Source organism: Eptatretus burgeri, chromosome 17 (assembly GCF_056783735.1).
Source record: "Eptatretus burgeri isolate ZD-2024b chromosome 17, Ebu_testis_v1, whole genome shotgun sequence".
Lineage (NCBI taxonomy): Eukaryota > Metazoa > Chordata > Myxini > Myxiniformes > Myxinidae > Eptatretus > Eptatretus burgeri.
The window spans coordinates 19,483,871-19,508,441 of record NC_140977.1 but is presented as its reverse complement, the minus strand read 5'-3'; the positions used below and the strand labels follow the sequence as shown (position 1 = coordinate 19,508,441).

The 24,571-nt window shown below is 43.6% G+C and overlaps 1 protein-coding gene across 1 annotated transcript in view; it reads right to left on the bottom strand.

Annotated features, from left to right (window-relative positions):
• Positions 1 to 1,019: 1,019 nt before the first annotated feature.
• Positions 1,020 to 24,571, bottom strand: part of LOC147009475 (uncharacterized) — a 232,849-nt gene continuing 209,297 nt past the window's right edge. Inside the window, 4 exon segments of the mRNA XM_085861765.1 lie at positions 1,020 to 1,347; positions 1,349 to 3,017; positions 6,422 to 6,532; positions 8,365 to 8,559. Of these exon segments, the coding sequence (XP_085717891.1) occupies positions 1,152 to 1,347; positions 1,349 to 3,017; positions 6,422 to 6,532; positions 8,365 to 8,559 (2,171 nt within the window). The 3' untranslated portion in view covers positions 1,020 to 1,151.

Genomic DNA, 24,571 nt, shown 5'->3' with positions numbered 1-24,571 from the left:
ATAAAAAAAAACATTGCCTCAAGAAAAAGCCAACCCCTGCACAGCAGGGAAAAATGGCTGTAAAAACGGTCATATTTTATATTTTATGTGAATACAGTAGTTAGAAGTTTCCTTGTTTTGGTGTCCAGATTGTTGATCTCCAATTGTGGCCAGCTCATAATTGCACAGCCATGTTGGAATACCGGCACTGCAAGTTGGTTTATAGCTTTGGTTTTGTTTCTTGGAGAGAGGGATGATTTCAGAATTAGTCTTATTCTGCATAAGTACTTTTTGCTGATTATTTTACACATTGTTTTGTGTTGTACCTGAGGGCCTCCTTCTATTCCTAAGTGTTTGTAGGATGCTTCCTTTACTCGTTCCTGTATTGTTGTGCTTTGATCGATTGAGATGTTGTCTGTTCTTTTTTTTTTTTCTTTGTACAAATGTGCATTTGGCATATTTATCAAGACCATACTCCATTCAGATGTCCTCCGAGTACTGCTTTTAATACTAGTTTTACTTGATCTGCTAATTTCTGCTCATTTGGGGCGAAGAGTTTTAGATCATCCATGTACAGTAAGTGTTTTACCTTTCTTGTTTCTTTTGTCATTTTTTTCTGTTGCATATAAGATTGTTTTGGTGTCCTTGCTCATTAATGAGGTTACTCAGTGGGTCCAGAGTCAGACAAAACAGGAGGGGGGGGTGGGGGAGAGACTGTCGCCTTCTAAGATACCATGTCATATCTTCACTGCTGGGATTTAAATCTTTCCTTCCAAGTAAGTTAGTATCAGAGTTGTGTTCCAGAGAGGCATTGCTTTCTCAATCAGTGTGACTATCTGGGACTCAGTTTTGTAGACTTGCATCCATTTTATAATCCATGAATGTGGGACACTGTCAAAGGCTATATTGTAATCTATCCAGGTTGTGGATAAGTTTTGTCAGAGCTTGCAGTTTTTGAGGATGGTTATATTTAATAATTAATGTCTATTGTTCCATAACTTCCCCTTTTACATCCTCTCCATTGTGAATTATCATGTGTGATTTAAGGTTGGGTAACTGAATGAAAGATTTTCCACAAAGTGTGCATTTGTATGGGTGTTCTCCATTGTGAATTGGCATTTGTATGTTAAGGATGGATGACCGATTAAAAGATTTTCCACAAACTGAGCATTTTATGGGTGTTCTTCATTGTGAATTCTGAAATGTATTTTAAAGCGAGATGAATAAATGAAGGATTTTCCACAATTTTTGCATTTATATGGGCGTTCTCCATTGTGAATTCTCAGGTGTGTTTTAAGGGTGGATGGTCGATTGAAAAATTTTCCACAATTTAGGCAGTTGTATGGGCATTCTTCATTGTGAATTTTGATGTTTTTTGAGGCTGGATGACTGAATGAAGGATTTTCCACACTTTGTGAATTTGTATGGGTACTCACCAGTGTGAATTATCATGTGTGCTTTAAGGTTGGATGACTGAATGAAAGACTTTTCACAAACTGTGCATTTATATGGGCGTTCTCCATTGTGAATTCTCAAGTGTATTTTAAAGCTGGATGAATAAACGAAGGATTTCCCACAATTTGTGCATTTATATGGGCGTTCTCCATTGTGAATTCTCAGGTGTATTTTAAAGCTGGATGAATGAAAGAAGGATTTCCCACACTTTGTGCATTTGTACGGGCGTTCACCATTGTGAGTTATCATGTGTGATTTAAGGTTGTATGACTGAATGAAAGATTTCCCACAAACTGTGCATTTGTACAGGCTTTCTCCATTGTGAATTGCTGTGTGCGTTTTAAGGGTGGATGATCGATTAAAAGATTTTCCACAAACTGTGCATTTGTATGGGCGTTCTCCATTGTGAATTCTCAAGTGTGATTTAAGGGTGATTGGTTGATTAAAAGATTTTCCACAAACTGTGCATTTGTATGGGCATTCACCATTGTGAATTGTCATGTGCGTTTTAAGAGTGGATTATCGATTAAAAGATTTTCCACAATTTGTACATTCATACGGTCGCTCACCATTGTGAATTCTCATGTGTGTTTTTAGGGTGGATGATCGATTGAAAGATTTTCCACAATTTGTGCATTTGTATGGGCGTTCTCCATTGTGAATTCTCATGTGTGTTTTAAGGGTAGATGATCGATTGAAAGATTTTCCACAATTTGTGCATTTGTATGGGCGTTCACCATTGTGAATTATGATGTGTTTTTTAAGGGTGGATGACTGAATGAAGGATTTTCCACAATTTGTGCATTTGTGTGGGCGCTCACCATTGTGTAATCCCATATGTGATTTTAGGTGAGATGACTGATTGAAACATTTTTCACAACATGAGCATTTAAATGGCCGTTCTCCATTGTGAACTCTCACATGCTTTTTAAAGCTGGATGAATGAATAAAGGATTTTTCACAACTTGAGCATTTGTACGGACGTTCACCAGTATGAATTCTCATGTGTGCTTTCAGGATGGATGACTGATTAAAAGATTTTTCACAACTTGAACATTTGTATGGACGTTCACCACTGTGAATTGTCATGTGTTCTTTAACCCTTGATGAGCGACTATAAGACTTTTCACAAACTGTGCATTTGTATGGGCGTTCTCCATTGTGAATTCTCAGGTGTATTTTAAGGGTAGATGAATTAATGAAGGATTTTCCGCAATTTGTGCATTTGTACGGGCATTCTCCGCTGTGAATTTTCATGTGTTCTTTAAATCTCGATGACCGACTAAAAGATTTTTCACAAACTGTGCATTTGTACGGGCGTTCTCCATTGTGAATTATCATGTGTATTTTAAGGTTGTATGACCGTTTTAATGTTTTTCCACAATTTTTGCATTTGTATGGGTGTTCACCTTTGTTTCCCTTCAGAGCCTTGTGAAAATTATGCGGTCCAAACATTTCCTCAATTGCTTTGTCTTGTTTGTCAGAAGTCTTTTTGTTTGTTTCAGTTGGTGAATCCTGTGGGTACGTGTCTGCACCATTCATCAACGTAGGTGCAGTCTCACTTGTAGATTCTGTGGATTCTCCTGTAAATACAACATCACATGACCTGTTAAAAAAATTCAGATTCTGTTCAATCCCAATAACATCATTCTGACAAACGTCCCCAAGCGTAACATATACATATTTGTTCCACTGCACAAATGTAAAAAAAATTAACCACCACAAGATGACCTGACATTTAAACTCGTCCATATTTCCTCAGCATCCTCAGTGTTAAATATTGGAAAGAAAAAAACCTTATGATGAACAGAGAGGGAAGGGAGAATCCAACCAGTTGTTTGGTTAATTAGTGATTTTTCTCTACCTACCCTCATCCTACCAACATATTTTACTACCTAATCTTACCAACTGGGTTCTTTTCGGACCCCAACACAGAAACACCTCAATTTCACAAAATATTCCCTTCTAGTATTGCTGATCCACATTCACCATACACCTTCACGATCTTTTCTTCAACCTTTCTTCACCTAATCTTAAAAAAAAAATTTAATTTAAATATCTTTTCCCTTCTCACCTCACACCTCAAACCTCAAACCACATGATTTCTCTACTCTCTCTTCCTCTTCCTGTTACTTTTTCCGATCCACTATCTTTCTACTTTAGCCGACCCACATTCACCATACACCTTCACGATTTTTTCTTCAACCTCTCCTTCACCTAATCTTACCTCATCTTCATATATATATATTAAAAAAAAATTTTTTGAATTATTATTATTATTTATTAATTTTTGTAAAGCACTCTTAAAAGGTTTCAACTTACTCTTTCACACATGTGGTTATCAACATTGTATCATAATTCACTACTCCTTCTTCTTCTTCTTCTTCTTCAGAACAATGTTTTCAATTTGACCTTTCCTTAGTACCAAGTCTAAAATGTCCAACTGTTACAACGTTTCTTTTCTCCATTCTTTCAATCCTCCTTTGTTGCATCCTTCATGTAATGTCTTTAAATGTATCTCTGACTTTCAAATTTTTAAAATTCCAGTTTGCAATGCATGTTTATATTCCATTAATCGTCGGGTTTTTTTTCCAACTTCAGTACCAATTCACCCCACCTCCTTAAATTTACCTTTTCATAACTCCTCACCTGCTGCATTACCCCTCCAATCTTGCCCCTCATCCTTAGCATCTCCTCCATTAGTACCTGTTCACTGTCATCTGCTTTACTATCAGCTCTTCCTCTGGTGTCCCAAATGGTGTGGAGTTTTATCATCTGAAGGCTCCATTCTAACTTCACAGATATCTCACTCTCTCAATCAGTACACTCCTCAACATGATTTTTATTTCCTCTCATAACACCTCCCCCTCTTCCCAACCCCTCAAAAATCTTGTGCCTCCCCCTCCCCACTCCCTTCTTCACCAAACTAACTCTCATCCTACCCCTCTCCCCACCTCTTCCTTAGCCCTCCTGCCCCTTGGCCATGCCTGCGTTCATCATCTACCCTCCCTCTCAAAGCTTTGCTCTCACCCTCCCTCTTTATGCAGCCTTCACTCTCTTCCCCCACCAAGGTTCCCTCTCACCATTCTCAAAAACTCCCCCCTTACCCTTCTCTCTCCTCACTCACCCTTCTCAAAGTTTCCCCAGTATATCTATATACTCGAGAATAACAGGATACAAGGTACTCTACCGGTCAAAAGTTTTACAACACCCCCATTTTTACAGCTTTTACTGAAATTTAAGCAGTTCAATGTTTTAATGTACTCTGAAATTAAAGCAAAGAACAAATAAATAATTGCAGATAAAAAATAAATTATGGAATTGTTTTGTTGAACAAAATTTAATCTAAATTTTTGACTCATCAAAGTACCACCTTTTGCAGATAAAACAGCCGAACATACTCGTGGCATTCTTTCTACAATGGAAATCAAATATTGTTCCGAAAGTTCTTCCCAACACTGTTGCAGAAGTTCCCACAAATGTGTTGCACTTGTAGGTTGCTTTGCTTTCACCCTTCTGTCCAGTTCATCACAAACAAGCTCGATGGGGTTCAAGTCTGGAGACTGTGCTGGCCATTCCATGATTTGAAGCCTTCAGTCTTGTTGTTTTCTTCTCAGGTCATTCTTACATAGCCTGGAGGTATTTTTGGGTCATTATCTTGCTGTAGCATGAACCCCTGACCAACTAGGCATAGACCAGAGGATATTGCATGGCACTGCAAAATGCTGTGGTAGCCCTTTTGATTCAGGGTGCCAGTCACTCTGTGCACGTCGCCAACTCTGGATTCAGCAAAAGAGCCCCAGATCATCACGCTTCCTCCCCATGTTTGACAGTTAGTGTCACAAACTGAGAAACCATCCTTTCGCCTACTCGACGGCGTACAAAAAACCCTGCGCGATGAACCGAAGATTTCAAATTTTGATTCATTGGTCCATAAGACCTTCCAGTTTTCAGTCGTCCAGTGGCGGTGCTTCATGGCCCAGGCAAGCCTCTTTTTCTTATTTTGCCATCTTAGCAATGGCTTTCTTACTGCCACTCGACCTATCAAACCTGCAGCTCGAACTCTTCTCTTCACAGTTGAAACTGAGACTTCCTTACTTCGACCAGTGTTAAGCTGTGCTTGAAGCTGCTGTCCTGTGAGCCACCTATCATGCAAGCTGTTGACTCTCATAAACTTTTCTTATGATTGTGTTGTGGCTTTGGGTCTGCCAGACCTCTTCCTGTCAGAGTTTCCTCCAGTTTCCAAGTGCCTTTTGATGGTGGAGGAAACTGTACTCACTGACACCTTGGCTTCTTTGCAATTTCTCTAAAAGAAAGACCACACTTTTAAGGGTTATAATGGTTTGTCTGTCTTCCTTTGTTCAGTGTCTTTTTCTCGCCATTATGATAACAATACACTACTTCCTGCAGTGCAGTATTGTCCAAATAATGCTCCAGAGAGTGTAGCAACACAGTCTGTTCCAACACTACTTTTATACAGACAGAGGGTTTGTAACTAATCCACAAAAGTTGGGACACCTGTAGGAATTGTTTGCATCAACTTTCAAGGCTTAATATAACTTCCACTGCTGCAGAACAGCTGCAGTTGCTAACCCATTACTTGTTGCCTGAAAAGGGCCTTTTTTTTAGAACACTGAAATTTACATTATTTTTCAGTTTTTGGTAACCTAAACATTTTTTTTTAACCTCTGGCAGTTTATTGCTTAGCTTTGTACCATTTCAGGTTATTCACTGAACTTGAACTGCATAAATTTCAGTAAAAACTGGAAAAATGGGGGTGTTCTAAAACTTTTGACCAGTCGAGTACATTATTGACAATTAAAATCTTTCACCTAATGATGAAGGGGATAATGGATGTTTGAGAAATTGATCTACCATCGTGGTTATTTCTTAAAGCAATGAAATCAAAACATCTGGTTTGTTTTCCTTAACACCAGAGTTCATCATCAAACTGTCCAAAGCAAAATGTATAGGCATTGACAGAAACCTTCATGGGGATGGCGCTCAAAGAAAGAAGCTTTGGAATCATTAGGCTCTGGTAGATCCAGGTGGACATCAATGTCACGCTCAGTTTTCACTTCCACTTTCACAAATAAATCTGGAAAAAGTAACTTTTATTAAATGCAGGCAATCATGTGTCACATGCAAAACTCCTTCCATAATCTTAAAACAGCTACTGTATATAAATATTGCATGAAAATAATTCATTTGAGGTCTTTCTTGAAGAAAAAAAAACAAAACATTTCCCCAGGGGAATATCATGGTGTCACAGCATTACAATATGAAAGCATTATGTTCTGTACAAACTGCCTCAAAATTGGCGCTCCTCAGCACCAACAATCCATCACGATGCTTTGATTTTACTAATTTCACCGTGCAGCCATTTCAGTGCGCAAAGTTTGCCTAACGAGGGGAATTTTCTTGCGCTGGAGGACGGAACCATGAGTCAAAATACACAGTAACTCGTTTAGTTCAGATTAAGACCTGGTCACTACACCATAAACATGCTGCTATTGCTCTCCCAACAATGGAAGGAGGCGCTCAATGTCACATGAGATCAGGGCCGTCTCTCGAGACAGATCTCGAGCTTTCTATCCAGTCTGACAGCCAACCTTGCTCTTCCCACTCTGCCTATGGCATCCAAGACCACCTCCATACATGGCTTACTCACTTCCTCTGCTTATGTAGAAAACTCAGTCCTCTCAACAGAAGCCTTTTATCTCGTCTCAATGTCAAGGCTCGAGTGCTCCAGGGTAGTGTGCTGGGCCCAGTCCTCTTCTTCACCAACAATCTCTCTGACTATCAAAAATCCACTTTATCTTTTTGCTAATGAATCCACCCCCTGCCATGACATCCCTCATAATTTAGAGCGGCAAGCAGCAACCTCTTCCCTCTCGTCAGACCTTGAAGGAATCACAAGCAGCTCAAACACTTGGAATGTGGCTTTTCAATTGTGACAAATCTCTATCTCTATCTCTATCTTTATCCCTCTCTCTCCACCATTGTGGCAAACCCTTCCATCTCCTTGCTTAACAATCCTCGTAGAGAAGTTCAGTCACCGAAATGTTTGGGTCTCAATACAATATCAGCTCTGATCTTTCTTGGGGAAACCACATTTCTGAGTTGGCATCCAAGGACAGTTGGCCTTTAAAGCCAGAGTGGGCATCCATCCCCCCATTCTGTAAAGTCCTTCCTTAGCACACCTGAACTGTTATGCACCAACAAGGATTTCATCTGTAGCTTGGAATACTGCTCAACCTCCTGGAGCTGACACCCCTGCCTTACACCTTGCTCACCTTGCTCAGCTTGATGCCATGAAAACCAAGGCATCAATATAATTGGAAATTCCGATGATGAAGCTGAATCTTGGGCCGAACACGTTCATATCGTGGACAGGTCAGCAATCTTTCTTTCTTTGACTACCTCCATTTTGGTCTTGCACCCTCTGCTCTTTCTGTGCTCTGTCCCCCCTCCCACCCCCAGGTTTTTGCATGGAACAGCTGGTCCACCAGCGACCCCTTTCTGGTGAAAATGACGATATCCAGGATCACTGTTCACCTCCACTCATTCGTTCCTCTTTTTCCCCACCTGTGGAACCAACTTCCACATTCAATTCAATCTCATTCTTCCTCTTTTCCTTTGTTAGTCGATTGGTTTGTTACTTTTCTGTTTCACCCCCCTTTCCCCTTCCTCTTTGTCTGTGTTTCATTCAACTTGTGTGCAACTTGTTCACCCCCACGAGTCCTCCCTTCCCCCTTAACCTCACTCTCACATCTACTCTGATGTTATTGTTTCCCCTTTTCCATTTTATTCCCTTCAATTCTGCTCGAGGTCCACAATGAGCCTCTATCATGTCCACAAAAAATATCAAAAATTTAGTGTGAAACAAACACAGATCCCAGGAGAAGTGATGTGGATCACACAACTCACCATTCAGTTGTTCACTTTGCTCTTCTTCAAGACCAAAGCAGTTCACATCCTCTATTTTTATTTGCAGAATCTCAGAAGATCCTTCCAACTCCTCAACCTTCATTCTCCACCCGAGAGGAGTCAGTGGTTCTGATTCTGGCTGCGCACAACGGGAATCCTTCCAACAGCCAACTTGAGCGTGCATGGTGGATGAACCTTTAAAGAGGCAGTAAACATGCGACTGATCCTCATTTTTGCTCCACCCCGAGTACATTGATCCAACACAGTACCATGATATGGTCTCAAGTACAGAGGTGCTGTACTGTACTTGAGACTTTATCCTTTGGCCAAATCAGTAACAGCACTTTAAACATTCACCACACACATTCACACACCCTGTGGCACTCTCAAAAATAAATTGTACATGGTGCAGGTTCTCAAGACAAGACTGCCATTGTATTGCATGTTGATGTAAATTTTGATTTGACCACATTTCAAACATACAAAAAATGATATTGATATAAAATCTGAGTCTGTTCAGCAATTTTAAGATAAAGACATTCAATGGTGAGAAGGCCTTATGCAGAAGCACAGAAGATGTGTATGAAGGAGGAATTATGCTCAAATGTAATCCATGCAGCACAGATGTTAATGTCAACAGATTACCCACATCACTAACTTTCAGGTCATTCCCGTGGGGCGGCATGCACAGGGGATATGAGATGGACACAACACGGACGTTCAGGTCCTTGCACGACAGGGACTTTCAGGAAGAAACGGAGGGAATTTGAAGGAGGTGGGTTTGGGGTGGATTAGTAGGATAGAAAAGATAGTTGTTTTGGATGGGGGAAGATAAGAGATGGTGGTGAACAGCTGTTTTGAAGACCTGGAAGGAAGAGTGGTACTGAAGAGAGTGTGGGATTTAATACAGACTGTAGTTTGACACGATGTCTTCCTACAAGCACATAAGGCAATTGAGACATTAAGTACAGTTACATAACCTCAAACTCTCCCGCTCCAGAGATCCCTCATCCTACAACCCTCAACCCTTAACCCCATTGTAAGTATTCGTGATGGCGACGCCTGGGTGATGTTTGGTCAGCATTGATCTGAGAGGCATCGGTTCCATTCGTTTCCCCCATAATCATTCTTGCACGCCTTTGGTGATGCGTGCCCTGAACCAGCCGAATGCTCGCTCACCTTAAGCGGCGGCAAGCGAGGTCCAACTCTTACGACAGCCGGAAGCCTTGACTGAGAAAGCTCGCGAAAGAGACTTGAATGGGCAGGGCTGGGGAGGCAGAACGCCAATCCGCGCGCAGGCTCGGCCAAATCACGCACACATTCTCGAAGCTTCCAGGCCAGCATTATAAAAGAGCGGACCCCAGAGCGTTTCTTCTCTTTCAACTGGTGCCGGACACTCTTTTTCAACTGGCACCGGACACTCTGTTCCCTGAGGCATGACGTCGACGGGCGCCGGACACTCTGTTCCCTGAGGCGCGACGTCGACGGTGCCGGACACTCTGTTCCCTGAGGCGCGACGTCGACGGGCACCGGACACTCTGTTCCCTGAGGCGTGACGTCGACGGTGCCGGACACTCTGTTTCCTGAGGAGCGACGTCGACGGGCACCGGACACTCTGTTCCCTGAGGCGCGAAGTCGTCGGGCACCGGACACTCTGTTCCCTGAGGCGCGACGTCGACTGGCGCCGGACACTGTTTCCTGAGGCGCGAAGTCGACGGGCACCGGACACTCTGTTCCCTGAGGCGCGACGTCTACTGGCGCCGGACACTGTTCCCTGAGGCAAGACGTCGTTTGTTCTGTTCTTCTTTGATGGCCGCTGGACATCCATTCTTTCTTTGGGGTCGGACACACTCACTCTCTCCTCTCATTGGACCACTATGTCGTTTGCTTTACAGAGGTCACGCTGCTGGTTCTTGGCACTTTCGCCCCTCTGGTTGTAACCTCAAGAACTGTTATCACGAGGGAGGAGCCGAGGCTGTGAGTGGAAGGATGGAGCCAAGCCAATTAATAGGACTGAAACCAAGCTTCACTGCAGACACATCTCGGAGGATCTCACACTTAGACTATCCCTTCACACATCTTTTCTCCGCTTTTCTGCTGCACCTTTCTCAGTTTCCCTTTCAAATACACTCGAAACACACACACACACACACACACACACACACGTCACTCTTCTCCACACACCCGAGACACCTCACAACAGTCTTTCTTCGCACTTGTCTCCCTCATCGTTGAATAGCGAGGGCAACTCTGCCCCGCCCCGTTGGTTGAGGCCACAATTCCTCACTCCCTCTCTCCCCCCTTTTTCCCTCGGTTGTGAATGCTGGGACCCATGTACTCTGTTAGTGGTCGATAAGGCACTTGTTAAGTTTGCTCTGTGTCTCTTTTCTCTTTCTCTGATCTCTTTGCTGTCGAAATTGCCTAACTCTCATTTCTCCCCATGCCATTAAAATCCTTAAGTTCCCTCCCCCCTCCCCATTTTCTGCTTTCTGCTCCCCACTTTTGCGTTCTCTGGTCGGGTGGCCGCGATCCCCCCCCCTTAAATGGTTGTTATACAAACGGACACCGGGACTCGTGGTCGCTCGATTGGTGTTCGGAGTCGCGTCGCAACCCACTGTGTGGTGAAGTTATTCGCTCCGGCTGGCCTCAGGTCCAGGTGAGTTCAGGAGAAACCAGGGATCCTCCCCCCCCCCCCCCGTGTTAGATTAGAGTCTCGAGACCGCAATAATATTTTCCTCCTTGGTTTCTTCATCTTCACCCCAATGTTATCGATATTGGAGATGTTTTCAAAATGAGTTTTGTTGTTGTTCGACGTTTTGTTTTCTTCCTCTACAGTGAGAGTACTGCCTTGTTATTAATGTATTTTTGCAATTCATCAATAGTGGGGCAACTTAGCGAAATATAGCATAACAATTGTGCATTTTGTGAGGAAAGCACCAAATTTGGCACACTCGTAGCCTTTCATATTATGAACAGATTTGGATATTGGGCCATCTCAAATTCAGCCGCTGATGGCTGTGGCAACCATTTTTCAAAATGGCCGCCAGTGGTTACTGTTATGACATATATCTGCTTTACTGGAGAAGAATGCAGGTTGATGGTGAAAGTTTATTTACTAAAGGCCCAGTCACACCTTGACGTTTTAGCCAGCAATGGCAACGTATTAAAATGTATGTAAAACGCGGGCTTACGTTGAACTTTTGATGTTTTTTTTAAAAAGATTCGGACGTATTCATAACGACTTGGTCTTATGCATAACGTATTAGTAACGGACACAGAACGTTTCGTTGTGTTATAGATAACTTATACCAACGAATGCTGAACCTGTTGTCGGCCTTCCCAACCTATGCCCAACGATAGTTTAACTTAGGCATAGCGCGTTGCACGCATCGCCGATGTTGACGTGGCGTAGGTTATGAAAAGGCTGCCGCACAACGATTCAAATCATAACCGATACAGAAATGGAAGTGTCAACATCGCAGTCACACCTTGGCGATCTTGCCAGCGTATGCCGACCTCTGAAAAATGCGTCTAAAACGCTGGCGCACGTCGAATACGGTATGGGTAAGTTTGGTATGCGTGAATAGAACGCTAAAGTACGCTATCATACGTCGTATTAAATGGAGTACGTCTTGTAATTTTAAACATGTTGAAAATTTTACGACGTACTTGCCGTATGACACACGCTCCGCATGCGATGGGAATAAGTTGTACGCACGATATGCGATCGTTGACACACATCGACACACGTTACTTGAAAGGTACTCATAAGTCGAAACACGTCAAGGTAATGGTTAGCGTCAGTGTTCCAGGCTCCCGGTTTTTTTTTATTTCGGTATGACGGTGTTCAGTGTACAGTGCGGTTATGATTTAAATCTTTGAGCGGCAGCCTATTAAGTATATTGTATTATAACCGCACTAGAAATCGTAGTGTCAAAATCACCATCATACCGAAGGAAGGAAGAAAAATAAAACAAAAAAAAATAAAACCACAGCGAGTCTGGAAAACTGACGCTAAATATTACCTTGATGTGTTTCGACTTATGAGCACCTTACAAGTAACGTTTGTCGATGTGTGTCACCGATTGCGTAACGTGAGTTCAACACGTTACTCATATGTTAGAAATAAGTTTCAGGTACGCTAAACATTACCTTGACGTGTTTCGACTTATGAGTAACTTACAAGTAACGCGTGTCGACGTGTGTCAACGATCGTGTGACGTACCTACAACTTATGGCCAGCGTTATGCGGAACTTGTGAGTCATACGCTGGCATAAGTCTTAAAATTTCAAGAATGGAAAATTTGAGGACAACCGAAAAGTACGTTTAAAGCCAGCGTACAACGACGTATGGCAGTGTTTTACCCATAAAACTTACCCATAACGTATTCGACGTGTACCAGCGTTTTAGACAAATTTTCCAAAAATCGGCATAAGCTGGCTAAAATGTCAAGGTGTGACTGGGTCTTTATAAAGGTCCAATAATGGTCAAATAAAGTAACAATTTGATTTGGTTGAGAAAAAAAAGTTAAAGTGGACTAATTCGTTTTATTAAGACAGATTCCGAATGAAAACCAATGACAAACATTCATTGCACTATTGGCTTGGCACATGGTAGTAGAAGTGGTGTGCGTGCATATTGACCCCGGAATCGCGCAAGGTTGAGTTGCCATCTTACACTTGACTCGATTCATTGTTATTTTGTTCTGTGCCGATAGAGTTCTCTATGCTATCCCATTATTAACCGTAGTTCATCAAGTTGAGTTTGGTTTGTGGGGTACAGTTTGGTCATAGGATTATCTCGGTCACGGATTACCGGGTTACGAGGTTCTGCATGTATTTCCGTTCTGCCTTCACTGCGCCAGTTCCAGTTTGCTACTGAGTGAGGAAGTTCTCTCTTCATACCGGCATGTTGGCGAGATATCTTTACCATGATAACTCGTTGGTTTTCGGGTTATCTTCGTTCGATTGACGGCAATGCCAAACCATTTGTAAGTAGTTTTCCATTCTAGTTTCCATTTTCATGGCGAAGCTAATTTGTTTTGGTCAGTTTGTTGAGTAACCCTTCCGTTTTCTGAAACTGCGTTTTTATTGACTCTTACAGTCAATCGCAACACATCTCAGCACATCGGCTCAAAGTAACCTAAACATGGATGAATTCGGTCGTATTGGGAATGAAACCATGTAACCCAGATGATGGGTGTGAATTGTCTAGAGTGGGGAGAACAAGTATTTGATACACTGCCGATTTTGCAGGTTTTCCCACTTACAAAGCACGTCGAGGTCTGTAATTTTTATCATAGGTACACTTCAACTGTGAAAGATGGAATCTAAAACAAAAATCCTGAAAATAAATCACATTGTATGATTTTTCAATAATTCATTTGCATTTTATTGCATGAAATAAGTATTTGATCACCTACCAACCAGTAAGAATTCCGGCTCTCACAGACCTGTTAGTTTTGTCTTTAAGAAGCCCTCCCATTCTCCACTCATTACCTGTATTAACTGCACCTGTTTGAACTCGTTATCTGCATAAAAGACAGCTGTCCACAATCAATCAATCAGACTCCAACCTCTCCACAATGGGCAAGACCAGAGAGCTGTCTAAGGACATCAGGGACAAAATTGTAGAGTTGCACAAGGCTGGGATGGGCTACAAGACAATAGGCAGCAGCTTGGTGAGAAGGCAACAACTGTTGGCGCAATTATTAGAAAATGGAAGAAGTTCAAGATAACAGTCAATCTCCCTCGGTCTGGGGCTCCATGCAAGATCTCACCTCGTGGAGCCTCAATGATCATGAGAAAGGTGAGGGATCAGCCCAGAACTACACGGCAGGACTTGGTCAATAACCTGAAGAGAGCTGGGACCATAGAATCAAAGAAAACCACAAGTAACACACTACGCCGTCATGGATTACAATTGTGCAGCGCACGCAAGGTCCCTCTGCTCAAGCCAGCGCATGTCCAGGCCTGTCTGAAGTTTGCCAATGACCATCTGGATGATCCAGAGGAGGAATGGGAGAAGGTCATGTGGTCTGATGAGACCAAAATAGAGCTTTTTGGTTTAAACTCCACTCGCCGTGTTTGGAGGAAGAAGAAGGATGAGTACAACTCCAAGAACACCATCCCAACCGTGAAGCATGGAGGTGGAAACATCATTCTTTGGGGATGCTTTTCTGCAAAGGGGACAGGACGACTGCACCGTATTGAGGGGAGGATGGATAGGGCCATGTACCGCGAGATCTTGGCCAACAACCTCCTTCCCTCAACAAGAGCATTGAAGATGGGGCGTGGGTGGGTCTTCCAGCATGACAACGACTCGAAACACACAGCCAGGGCAACTAAGGAGTGGCTCCGTAAGAAGCATCTCATGGTCCTGGAGTGGCCTAGCCAGTCTCCAGACCTGAACCCAATAGAAAATCTTTGGAGGGAGCTGAAAGTCTGTGTTGCCCAGCGACAGCCCGGAAACCTGAAGGATCTGGAGAAGATCTGTATGGAGGAGTGGGCCAAAATCCCTGCTGCAGTCTGTGCAAACCTGGTTAAGAACTACAGGAAACGTCTGATCTCTGTAATTGCAAACAAAGGTTTCTGTACCAAATACTTATTTCATGCAATAAAATGCAAATTAATTACTTAAAAATCATACAATGTAATTTTCAGGATTTTTGTTTTAGATTCCATCTTTCACAGTTGAAGTGTACCTATGATAAAAATTACAGACCTCTACGTGCTTTGTAAGTGGGAAAACCTGCAAAATCGGCAGTGTATCAAATACTTGTTCTCCCCACTGTATGTGCCCTTGTCAATGTCATAGAAGAGCTTGGCAGCCCCTTTGAGGAAGAGAGCATGGATCTGGTTGTCCTTGACACAAAAGAAATTGCAGGTCCTGCTGCAGTTGAGAATGTCAGGAATATGAAGAAGATTGGCCAAGAGCAGTTCCAGGCTTTCACCAGAGAATGCCTGGTGGAAAGGACCAAGCCAATTGATGATGCAATTCGTTGGAACAAGCTGAAGGTGTTTAGCACTTCCACCCCGAGAAGTGTGAGCAAAGGGAAACAACAGCTGGCCTCTCTCAGGAACGACGTGGCACTTATCTCATGGCTCTACATGAGTTGCCAGATGAGGGATGGAAACCTTGAAGAGTTCTTTCGTCATGAGAATCAAGTGTGTCCTCCAGCTCTCTCCGATGGAGAAAGTCTCCGTCTTGGTATGAAGAGTGATCTCATCAAATGCTTTGAAGAGTTCTCCAATGCCCAATCAGAGGCTCCTGATACCACCAGCCTAGTTCTTGATGGGGCAGTCATTGTCCAGATGCTGAAGCCTGCGGTAGCCAAGAACTTTGATGACTATGCCCAGGATGTCTTCATACCGTACCTGTCAACAAAGCTTCAGACTGTGTCACGCCTGGACCTGGTCTGGGACCGCTACGTTGCTGATTCACTGAAAGGCAGTGCTAGATCAAAGCATGGAAAAGGAGTGCGTAGACGCGTGGTCGGAGCAGCAGTTATACCTGGAAACTGGCAGAACTTCCTCCGAGTGGACACCAACAAGACTGAGCTGTTCAAGTTCCTATCAGAAGCTATCTTCAGGTGGTTTGACCAGGATGACAAGCAGCTGGTTATCACTGATGGAGAGGCAGTCCTGAGCAAGCCACCGCTACTAGACCTGGCCTCGCTCGCCGCATGCAGCCACGAAGAAGCTGACAGTCGAATGTTGTTGCATGCATCCCATGCAGCCAACTATGGTCACCACAAGATACTGATCAAGACAGTTGACATCGATGTTGTGGTGTTGGCTGTGTCAGTGGCCCAGGGACTGCAACCAGAAGATGAACTGTGGCTAGCATTTGGCACTGGGAAGAGTTTTCGGTACCTGGCAGCCCACGAAATAGCAGCTGGCCTAGGACCAGAGAAGGCAAGGCACTCCCAATGTTTCACGCTCTGACTAGGTGTGACACTGTATCTAGCTTTGCTGGACATGGTAAGAAGACTGCTTGGACAATCTGGACCGTTCTGCCAGAACTTACAGATGCATTGCTAAAGCTATCCTCTGCACCAAGTGTCATGTCATGCACACCATCGAGAGGTTCGTCATATTGCTCTATGACAGAACCAGCACGTGCAACGACATTGACAAGGCCCGGAAGAAACTCTTCACGAAGAAGAAGAACGTGCAGCTGATCCCGCCAACCAAGGCAGCTCTGGAGGAGCATGTGAAGCGGGCGGCCTACCAAGGAGGCCATGTGTGGGGTCAAACACTGCTACCAACGCCAGAGCTGCCTCCTCCATCCAGCTGGAGCTGGGTCAAGAATGACGAGGGGGTGTACGAGCCACACTGGACGAAGCTACCCAAAGCAGCCCACACTTGCTATGAGCTAGTATCGTGCAAGTGCAAGAAGAGCTGTCTGAAACGTTGCAAGTGCAAAAATGCCGCACTTGAATGCACAGCTTTGTGTGTGTGTGTGAGGGAGAGTGCTCACAAAATTGAGAGAATATTAACAGAGCAGACTGTGTCACTGATTCAGAACATTTAAATCAGACATCTCTCGATCAATTTATATGAGTGAGATGTCGGTATTCATATGAATGAGACGCAGCCCATGATTCGTTTGCAACCATGCTCAACAACCACTGACTTTACATAAGCGATGTTGGTATTCATATCAATCAGACGCAGTCCGCGATTCATTTGCCACCATTCTCAACAACCAATTTCTGTGAGTGAGATAGTCGTCCGGTACAACAAATAATTAGCAGCCATCTTGCAAAATGGCAGCTATCTTTAAACTTGAGGTGGCTACAGGTTATGTTTTTCTTAATTCAGCTTTTAATAAATGTTCAAACCAATGTTAGAGTGAAATTATAGTAACCGCTAGTGGCCATTTTGGAAAATGGCTGCCACAGCCATCAACGGCTGAATTTGAGATGGCCCAATATCCAAATCTGTTCATAATATTGTTACGAATTTCGGCCCGCCCGTCGTGCGATCGGCCACGTAACTCGAATCGCGACCGCGTCGCCCACCGGAACGGATAATTCAGTCGTGACCCTCCTTGGAACTATCGCCAGGAGCTAGTCACGGGTGGGTCTTTCGACCCCACCACAATTGTGCCAATCGGCCACCCGCGCAGGATAGGGTTGTTCGCCAAACTCGACCTACCTAAGTACCTGCGCAGGTAGTTAACCGGGCGATCGTACCTCGCCGCTGGCCAGCCGAGGACACGAACCGCTTAAGCGGTCCATTCCGTGCTTCAGTGATAACCGAGCGGTGTTATCGCCGGCCCCGACGGACGTGATTATTTATCGGGTGCTTACACCCTTCTACCAATTCCTTCAGTGATGTAAGATGGAACTTTCAAACAAAGGAAAGGACGCAACGAAACGGGGAACAGTTCGACAAGTACATTTATTTCACACACACACAAGGCAAGCACGTATTCACAGCCATACAATAATTCAGGCACGTATTTACAAGCAAGCAAGTAAGAATACAACGCAGAGTTACAACCGAATAAAAAGGGCAATTATTTTCAGGACACTTATACAGGTTTACTTACAAGACTGGCACCACACATACATTTACACAAAAAGCAAAGAAAACAAAAACCCACCCTCATAGGCAAGGAGGCAGACAGGTCCGTGGACCAAATGCGCATGGAACCTGGATGAGCGGCCAGGTCCACGAGACCGAAGTGGTCTTACCCGCGCCCTCGTGGCGCCATGGCGGGCAAGCCGCAATGTCAGCATAACGCGCCTGACTCCATGCCCCTGGTGTGGCCGGGAAGCTCCCTCCGGCGTGCTCCGCGCAAGCACGTGTTTCTCAGTCGGCACCACGGTTTGGGTGGGGAACGGACGGGGTTACTGGCGCTATCTCAGCGCAGGTGGGGGGAATTGTTGATGCCCGGGATGGGGATGGTTCTTGTTTCTCGGGATGGGGAGAGGGGAATGGCTGACGCTGGGTCCCCCCTAACGGGGCCTCGGGACCGCACTGACTCCGGAGAACTCTCACCCCCACGCCCTCCTCCGCGTCCCTGCTCCACTCCGCAACTCGCCCCTCGACCTCCACTCCGAGCTCCGTCCCCCGTTCGTCGCTCGTGCCCCGTCTGCACTGCCTGCTTCGAGCTTCTTCCTTTCCACCGTCCGTCCCCGTATATCCTCCACTGCCGACTTCTCCGACTCCACCGACTCCACCTCGAGCCGCGGCGCATTCGCTCTTATACAGCCCGGAGGTGGAGCGCACAAACAAATACGTGGATCAAATCGCGTTTGGAGGCAGGGCTACGCCGCCCGATGTTCAACCATTGTATGGACGGAAAGGGGGCGTGAACCTCTCCTGATCTGTTTCTCTCTCCAAAAAGGGATCCATATGCTTCGCGTTTGGAGGCGGGGCCACACCACCCGACGCTCAGCCATTGGACAGACGGAAAGGGGGCGTGAAGCCTTCCTGATCCGCTTTTCGGGGCGAAATGAACGCATTCACAGCGGATTTGGCGTGTGGTAGAAAGGCGGAGGTGGTGGGAGTTTGGTTGTTGGCAGGCGTCGTTTGAGAATGGCGGTGAAGCGATGTTTGCGGTATGGAGTTGTGGAGGTAAAGAGGCGAAGGTGGTGGTATTTGAGTTGTTGGCGGGCGTCGTTTGAGAATGGCGGTGAAGCGATGTTTGCCGGGTGGAGTTGTGGAGGTAAAGAGGCGAAGGTGGCGGTGTTTGAGTTGTTGGGGGATTATTGGTCCAAAATAACGATTGAGAAAAGAAAAAGGGCTAACTCAAAGGATCACAGCCCTGTGAATACGGAAATTCCCTCTAAACAACGGTGGGGAAATCTAACTTAACAATTACTTATCGTCATAACTGATCTAAGGACCCTTTATGGTGTATTGCGAATTTCCACAGCCGTATTATGTTTGGCTACTAGTGTGCCAAATTTGGTGCTTTCCTCACAAAATGCACAATTGTTATGCTAAGTTGTCCCACTTCAAGTCTTTTTCTCGTTTCACTGATTCCCATATTCTGATATTTATGTGTCCTCTCTCTCCTCCCTCTTTCATGTATTTGTCCTCAACAGTCTTCACAACCCTTTTACCACCACTTTAACCTCACAGAATGTCAAACATTCTGGATTTTGAGATGTTCTTGTTTTCACAATTACTTTTTTAATGAAAGGAAACCAATAAGATTTATACTGGTTTTCTAAAAGAGATTTATATTTCATCAACTTTGGACCCTCTTCTCATTATTTAACATTTTCATTAAATCCACATTTGTAGATTTAATCAACATCAGTATAAAGCCAGCCCTTATTTGAAAATCTTCCATTTTCATGCTGTAAAACATATTTATGAAAATACTGAATATCCTTTTCTTGAAGGAGTGCCTGGACACCAAAATTATAATTTTCTTGAAGCTTAATCCCCCTTCTTACAGGTGTTCTTCCTCACATTTATATAAAAGGAAATATTTACGTTTGAGAAATGTATGAAATATTGATATGCCAGGAAATAGCTCCCCATATTCCTGTTGCGAAATTGGTTTGAACTCGCAGAGTACCCGCCCTTCGGGCGACCTTGTTCCAGGCAGTGAGATTCTGAGTGAGAACAGTCTTCTGATGCATACCTTTATTTTGATGGTGTCCAAGCAACTGACAGCTCTGTACAAACAAAATAAATAAATAAATAACTCATGAAGTTACATTCATGAAGCAAAAACATATCTACTGCTTATAATTCAAAACACCTCACTGCACTGGAAAACTTGGGGACAGGAATACAGTACTGCACTGCAAATGGTGGAGACTTGTAATACCCTTCCCCACCTGGAAGTGGCGCTACACGATACACATTTGCATAGAGAATTTGTGTCCCCACCCCCTCCCTTCAAGACCACTGGCAGAGATAAAAACAACCCTAAACAATAATTAATTGTGGTCATGCTGATCCTATGTAACAAGCCTGGATGTAATCAGCCCACGTCGCATATCATTTGGTAGTGGGTGGCAGAAAGAGGACAGAGTTAGGAGGGGGGTTGAGGACTTGGGATTGTGTGTGGGGTGTGGGGGGGTTAGGGACCTGAAGTCACATTTCACATTATGCAAAGTTTAATGGGTCCAAGATAGTCCCGTTGGGTCTTTTGGGTCCTCGTGGTCTTTTAAGTCCTCGGGATCTTTTGTGTCCTCGGGTGACTTGGATCCTTTGTGTCTTTTAGTTCCACGGGTTGGTTTGGGTCTTCAGGGTCTTTTGTGTCTTGTGGGTCTTCGGGGCCTTTTCGGTCTTGTGGGTCTTCGGGGACTTTTCGGTCTTGTGGGTCTTTACCAGAGCATTACATCCAGCTTAAAATAGTAACAAAAAGCCTTCTTTTGCAAAAAATATCCAACGCTGAAAAACGAGGAAAAAGAAGTTTTGACCAGCCAAGCTGGAAGATGCACCCCCGTCGGTGTTTTGAGAGTTCAACACCCCAAAAAGGCTGTTGTTGTTGTTGGTTGTGGTGCTCCTGCTCCTCCTCCTCCACCTCCTGGTTGTCAGATGACAAGATGCTTTTCTCTGGGTTGTCCCTCATTCCTTCTGTGAAGTGATTTCCCCCTGCCGCTTCCTGTTTTTCCTTCTGTTCTGATATTTTTTTTGTTCGAGCTCCTCCACGAGCCTCGACCACGGAACTGAAAATAAATAGTGCTCATTGATATTCACAGCACACAGACCGCGGTGTAGCTACCGGGCGCCATCTTGGTTTCAGAGTGAGAAACTATCATGGTTTTCACCTTTTGTGGGATAGTTTTTCAATCGAAAATTTATCATAGTAACTATAATTATAACACTTTCCTTTTCACAATGAAGTTCAAGAACAGATATTGTTCATTTCGTGGCATGAAGATCTCGGACCATTCTAATGAAGCTTGTGAACATCAAATCTGCCCGTTTATTTCACAATGATTGGTTTTGGTCAAAATTTAAAACGTGAATGTACCTGTCGTTTATTTATTACGTACCAAGGTGATAAAATATGACCAACTTTATAATGTACGGTACAGTTTACCCAGATCGTTGGCAGAGTGAGCAGCCGAGAGAATGTACATGTCTGCTGCAGAGTTCGTCAACGTGTGTAGCGTCCGTCCCTCGGATGGACGTTGAACTGGACGTCATGTCACATACTCACCTCGAAGATGTCTTGATATCACCGGCACCAGCCGGTTCGTGAAAGACTTGGGTCAAACTTTGTGGGTTTCAAAAAATGAATTAGAGCCCTCCCAGGTCTCAAAGTGTGGTGTGTGTGTGTGTGTGTGTGTGTGTGTGTGTGTGTGTGTGTGTGTGTGTGTGTGTGTGTGTGTGTGTGTGTGTGTGTGTGTGTGTGTGTGTGTGTGTATGCAAGTTGATGTTGCCTGCTATCTTCACATGTGGGTGGGTTACAGGAGGTGAAACATTGACCCACCATGTCTTAAAGTATCCACCTCCATGTGTGCGCGTGCGTGTGTGCGTGCGTAAGTTTTCTGTTCTCATAGTTTTGTTCCGAGGGCACTCTTCAGGATTGTTTCTGAACCCCGGACAACTTCCAACTGTAGTTTGTTTATAATAATATTCCCAGGGATGGTTTTTAATATCTTTGTGAGGTTATTGGTCATCATTCCCGTCGCTCCAACTATCACTGTTACAACTTTGGCATTCTTCATCTTTCAGGATCTTTTCACTTCATTCTTGAGGTATTTGGTCATTTTCTTGATTTCTGCATCATTAGTCCAAAATCACTGGTGTCACCTCATTTAGCAATGCCTTCTCTCTTTATTGTACCAAAGAATGATATCTGATTGCAATGCTTTGTTTTCGATGTTCACGCTCGATGGGATCATTCGTTCGTTCATGAGCGTTACCTCCATGTTTTCAGTCCATGCTTTTGGTTAATGTTCCCACAAATTTTCTAGAACTGGGATATCAAACATTTTGCAGATGTGCCTCTGGTTAACATTACAAACTCTGTTGTGTTATTGTATGTACTGCTATTCTGACATGAGATTTAAAGTTTTTTTTATTTGTGTTCGGTCATAAGGTTAACATAACACTCTCTTTGCTCACACCACCTCCACCCCTTGCCTATCTTTTTTTTTTTTTCTCCTCCCCACCCCAACTCTCGATTTTCAGAGGTTTTGTGGCAGCAAGACTTTCCCTAGAATCTGACCATTATTTAAACATGGAGAATGTAAATCTTTTTGAGAGAAAATGGTGTTGTGGAAAACTTTTGTGCTTTGTGGATAAATTAGATTTGGTGATTACCTTGTAATGGTTTATGAAAAACTTGACCTTTCCTCCTCTCTTTTCTTCTGATTTTTGTTAATTTTTTTATGTATTGGTTTTTTTTCCCCATTGTTTTTTTTCTTTTTTTGTGGATCAATAAACGAGGTTCAAATTCAATTCAATTCTCTCTCATTCTCTGTCTGTCTCTCTCTCTCTATCTCTATCCGGACGGTGGTTATGTTTGGATGGTGTTTGTATCCGGACGTGTCCAGATGGGAGTTTGTCTCCAGACGTGTCCTAGCGGTGTTGATCTCCGGCCAGCTTGGCCCTGGATGCGTCCAGGCGATGTTTATCTCCAGACAGCTTGGCTCCGGACAGGTCCGAGTGGTATTTATGTCTGGACAGGAGTTTGTCTCTGGACCATGTTTCTAGTATGACTGGTAGAAAATGGATGTCAGACATTATTTTGTTTCCATGTTCACTGTTATTCTATGCAGAATCATTTTGATGAAACATGAATCTTAATTAATGTTCCACCGCACGTCTGCCTTCCCTTCTTCCAACCTCACACTGTCTTCCCTTCCCCCACCCATCCTCGCTCCCCCTCCCTCCTACCTTCTTTCCCCTCCACCTCTTCACTGTCCTCACTCTCTCTCCCCCACCCCACTCTCCCTCTTTGTCTCCCACCTCCCTTTAGTATTACCGTCAGTGAAGCGATGGATGTATTTGCTCGTAAATTAAATAAAGTAACCGCACGAAGGCCAGAAATTAAAAAATAAAATAAAATCATCACCCAGAGAAGTCCAGAAATTAAATAAATAAATTAAAGTTATCATCCGGAAGTTAAATAAGGTAATCGCCCGGAGAAGTCTGTAAATTAAATACATTAAATAAAGTTAATATTAATAATAATAATAATTTTAAAAATAATATAATAAATAATAATTAAATACATTTACATAATAATTAAATAAATACATTATATTATATGTAATAATTAAATACAATAAGAAGTAATAATTAAATACATTAAATAAAGTTAATATTAAATACATTAAATAACCGCCTGGAGAAGTCCGGAAATTAAATAAAGTTACCAACTTCTATGGGCGGTGTTGGTAAGTTTCTTATTTTTTTTTTTTCTTCAATTCCCAGACTTCTTCGAGTGGTGTTCGGAACTTTATTTAATTTCTGCGGAATTTTAATTTTAACAGCAGAATTGAGCTCAACAGTAGTTCCGACTGCTAAGAAAAAAAAAAAATAATCAAGTCTCCGGGCGTGGTATAGTACGACTGTTCTGTCGACCCAACGAGAAGGTGGGATTAATGGTGGCCGTTCTCATAAATACACTCGTTCAACCTCTCTCAATAAATAAATAAAAAACTGTTATAAACCAATTTGCAACCTACAAACAAATCGACTTATGAACAGGGTTCATGAGATGAATGCCGCACGAAAGCTGCGATACTGCAGTGATATCTCAGAGTAAAACTCAGTAAAAAGTAAAACTTGTATTAATATATGATGATTATAAGGGAAGTGACATGTTCTGGCCAAGCCTCCCTCGCACACTCTGCCTTGGGCTCCGTTACGGCTGTATGTTGTTTTCGTCTCGTGTGGAACAGATAAAGCTGTGCTCTGTTTCTTCACAGAAGACGCCTCACTTGTGGTCCAATTGTCTGGTACACATCGGGAGGTGACTACCTAAACTGGCGCTACACTATTCCTGTTCATCAACACATAAAAAAATACCTGTGAAACGTCTTTCCACAACACTCCCGTAACCCGTTGGAGCAGTTTATTGCCGCACAAAAACGGCATTTCAACGTTTATTTGGCTTTTCAATCTGGGACATGTTCAAAACGAGCTCGAACCATGATGTGACTCAGCTAAGTAGTGCAAACCAAGATGGCGCCGGTCACGCAATCTCAAATTCACGGCGACGATGCTTTTTAACGTGTTGAGCATTCCGTTTACCTTCAGTTCAGTGGCC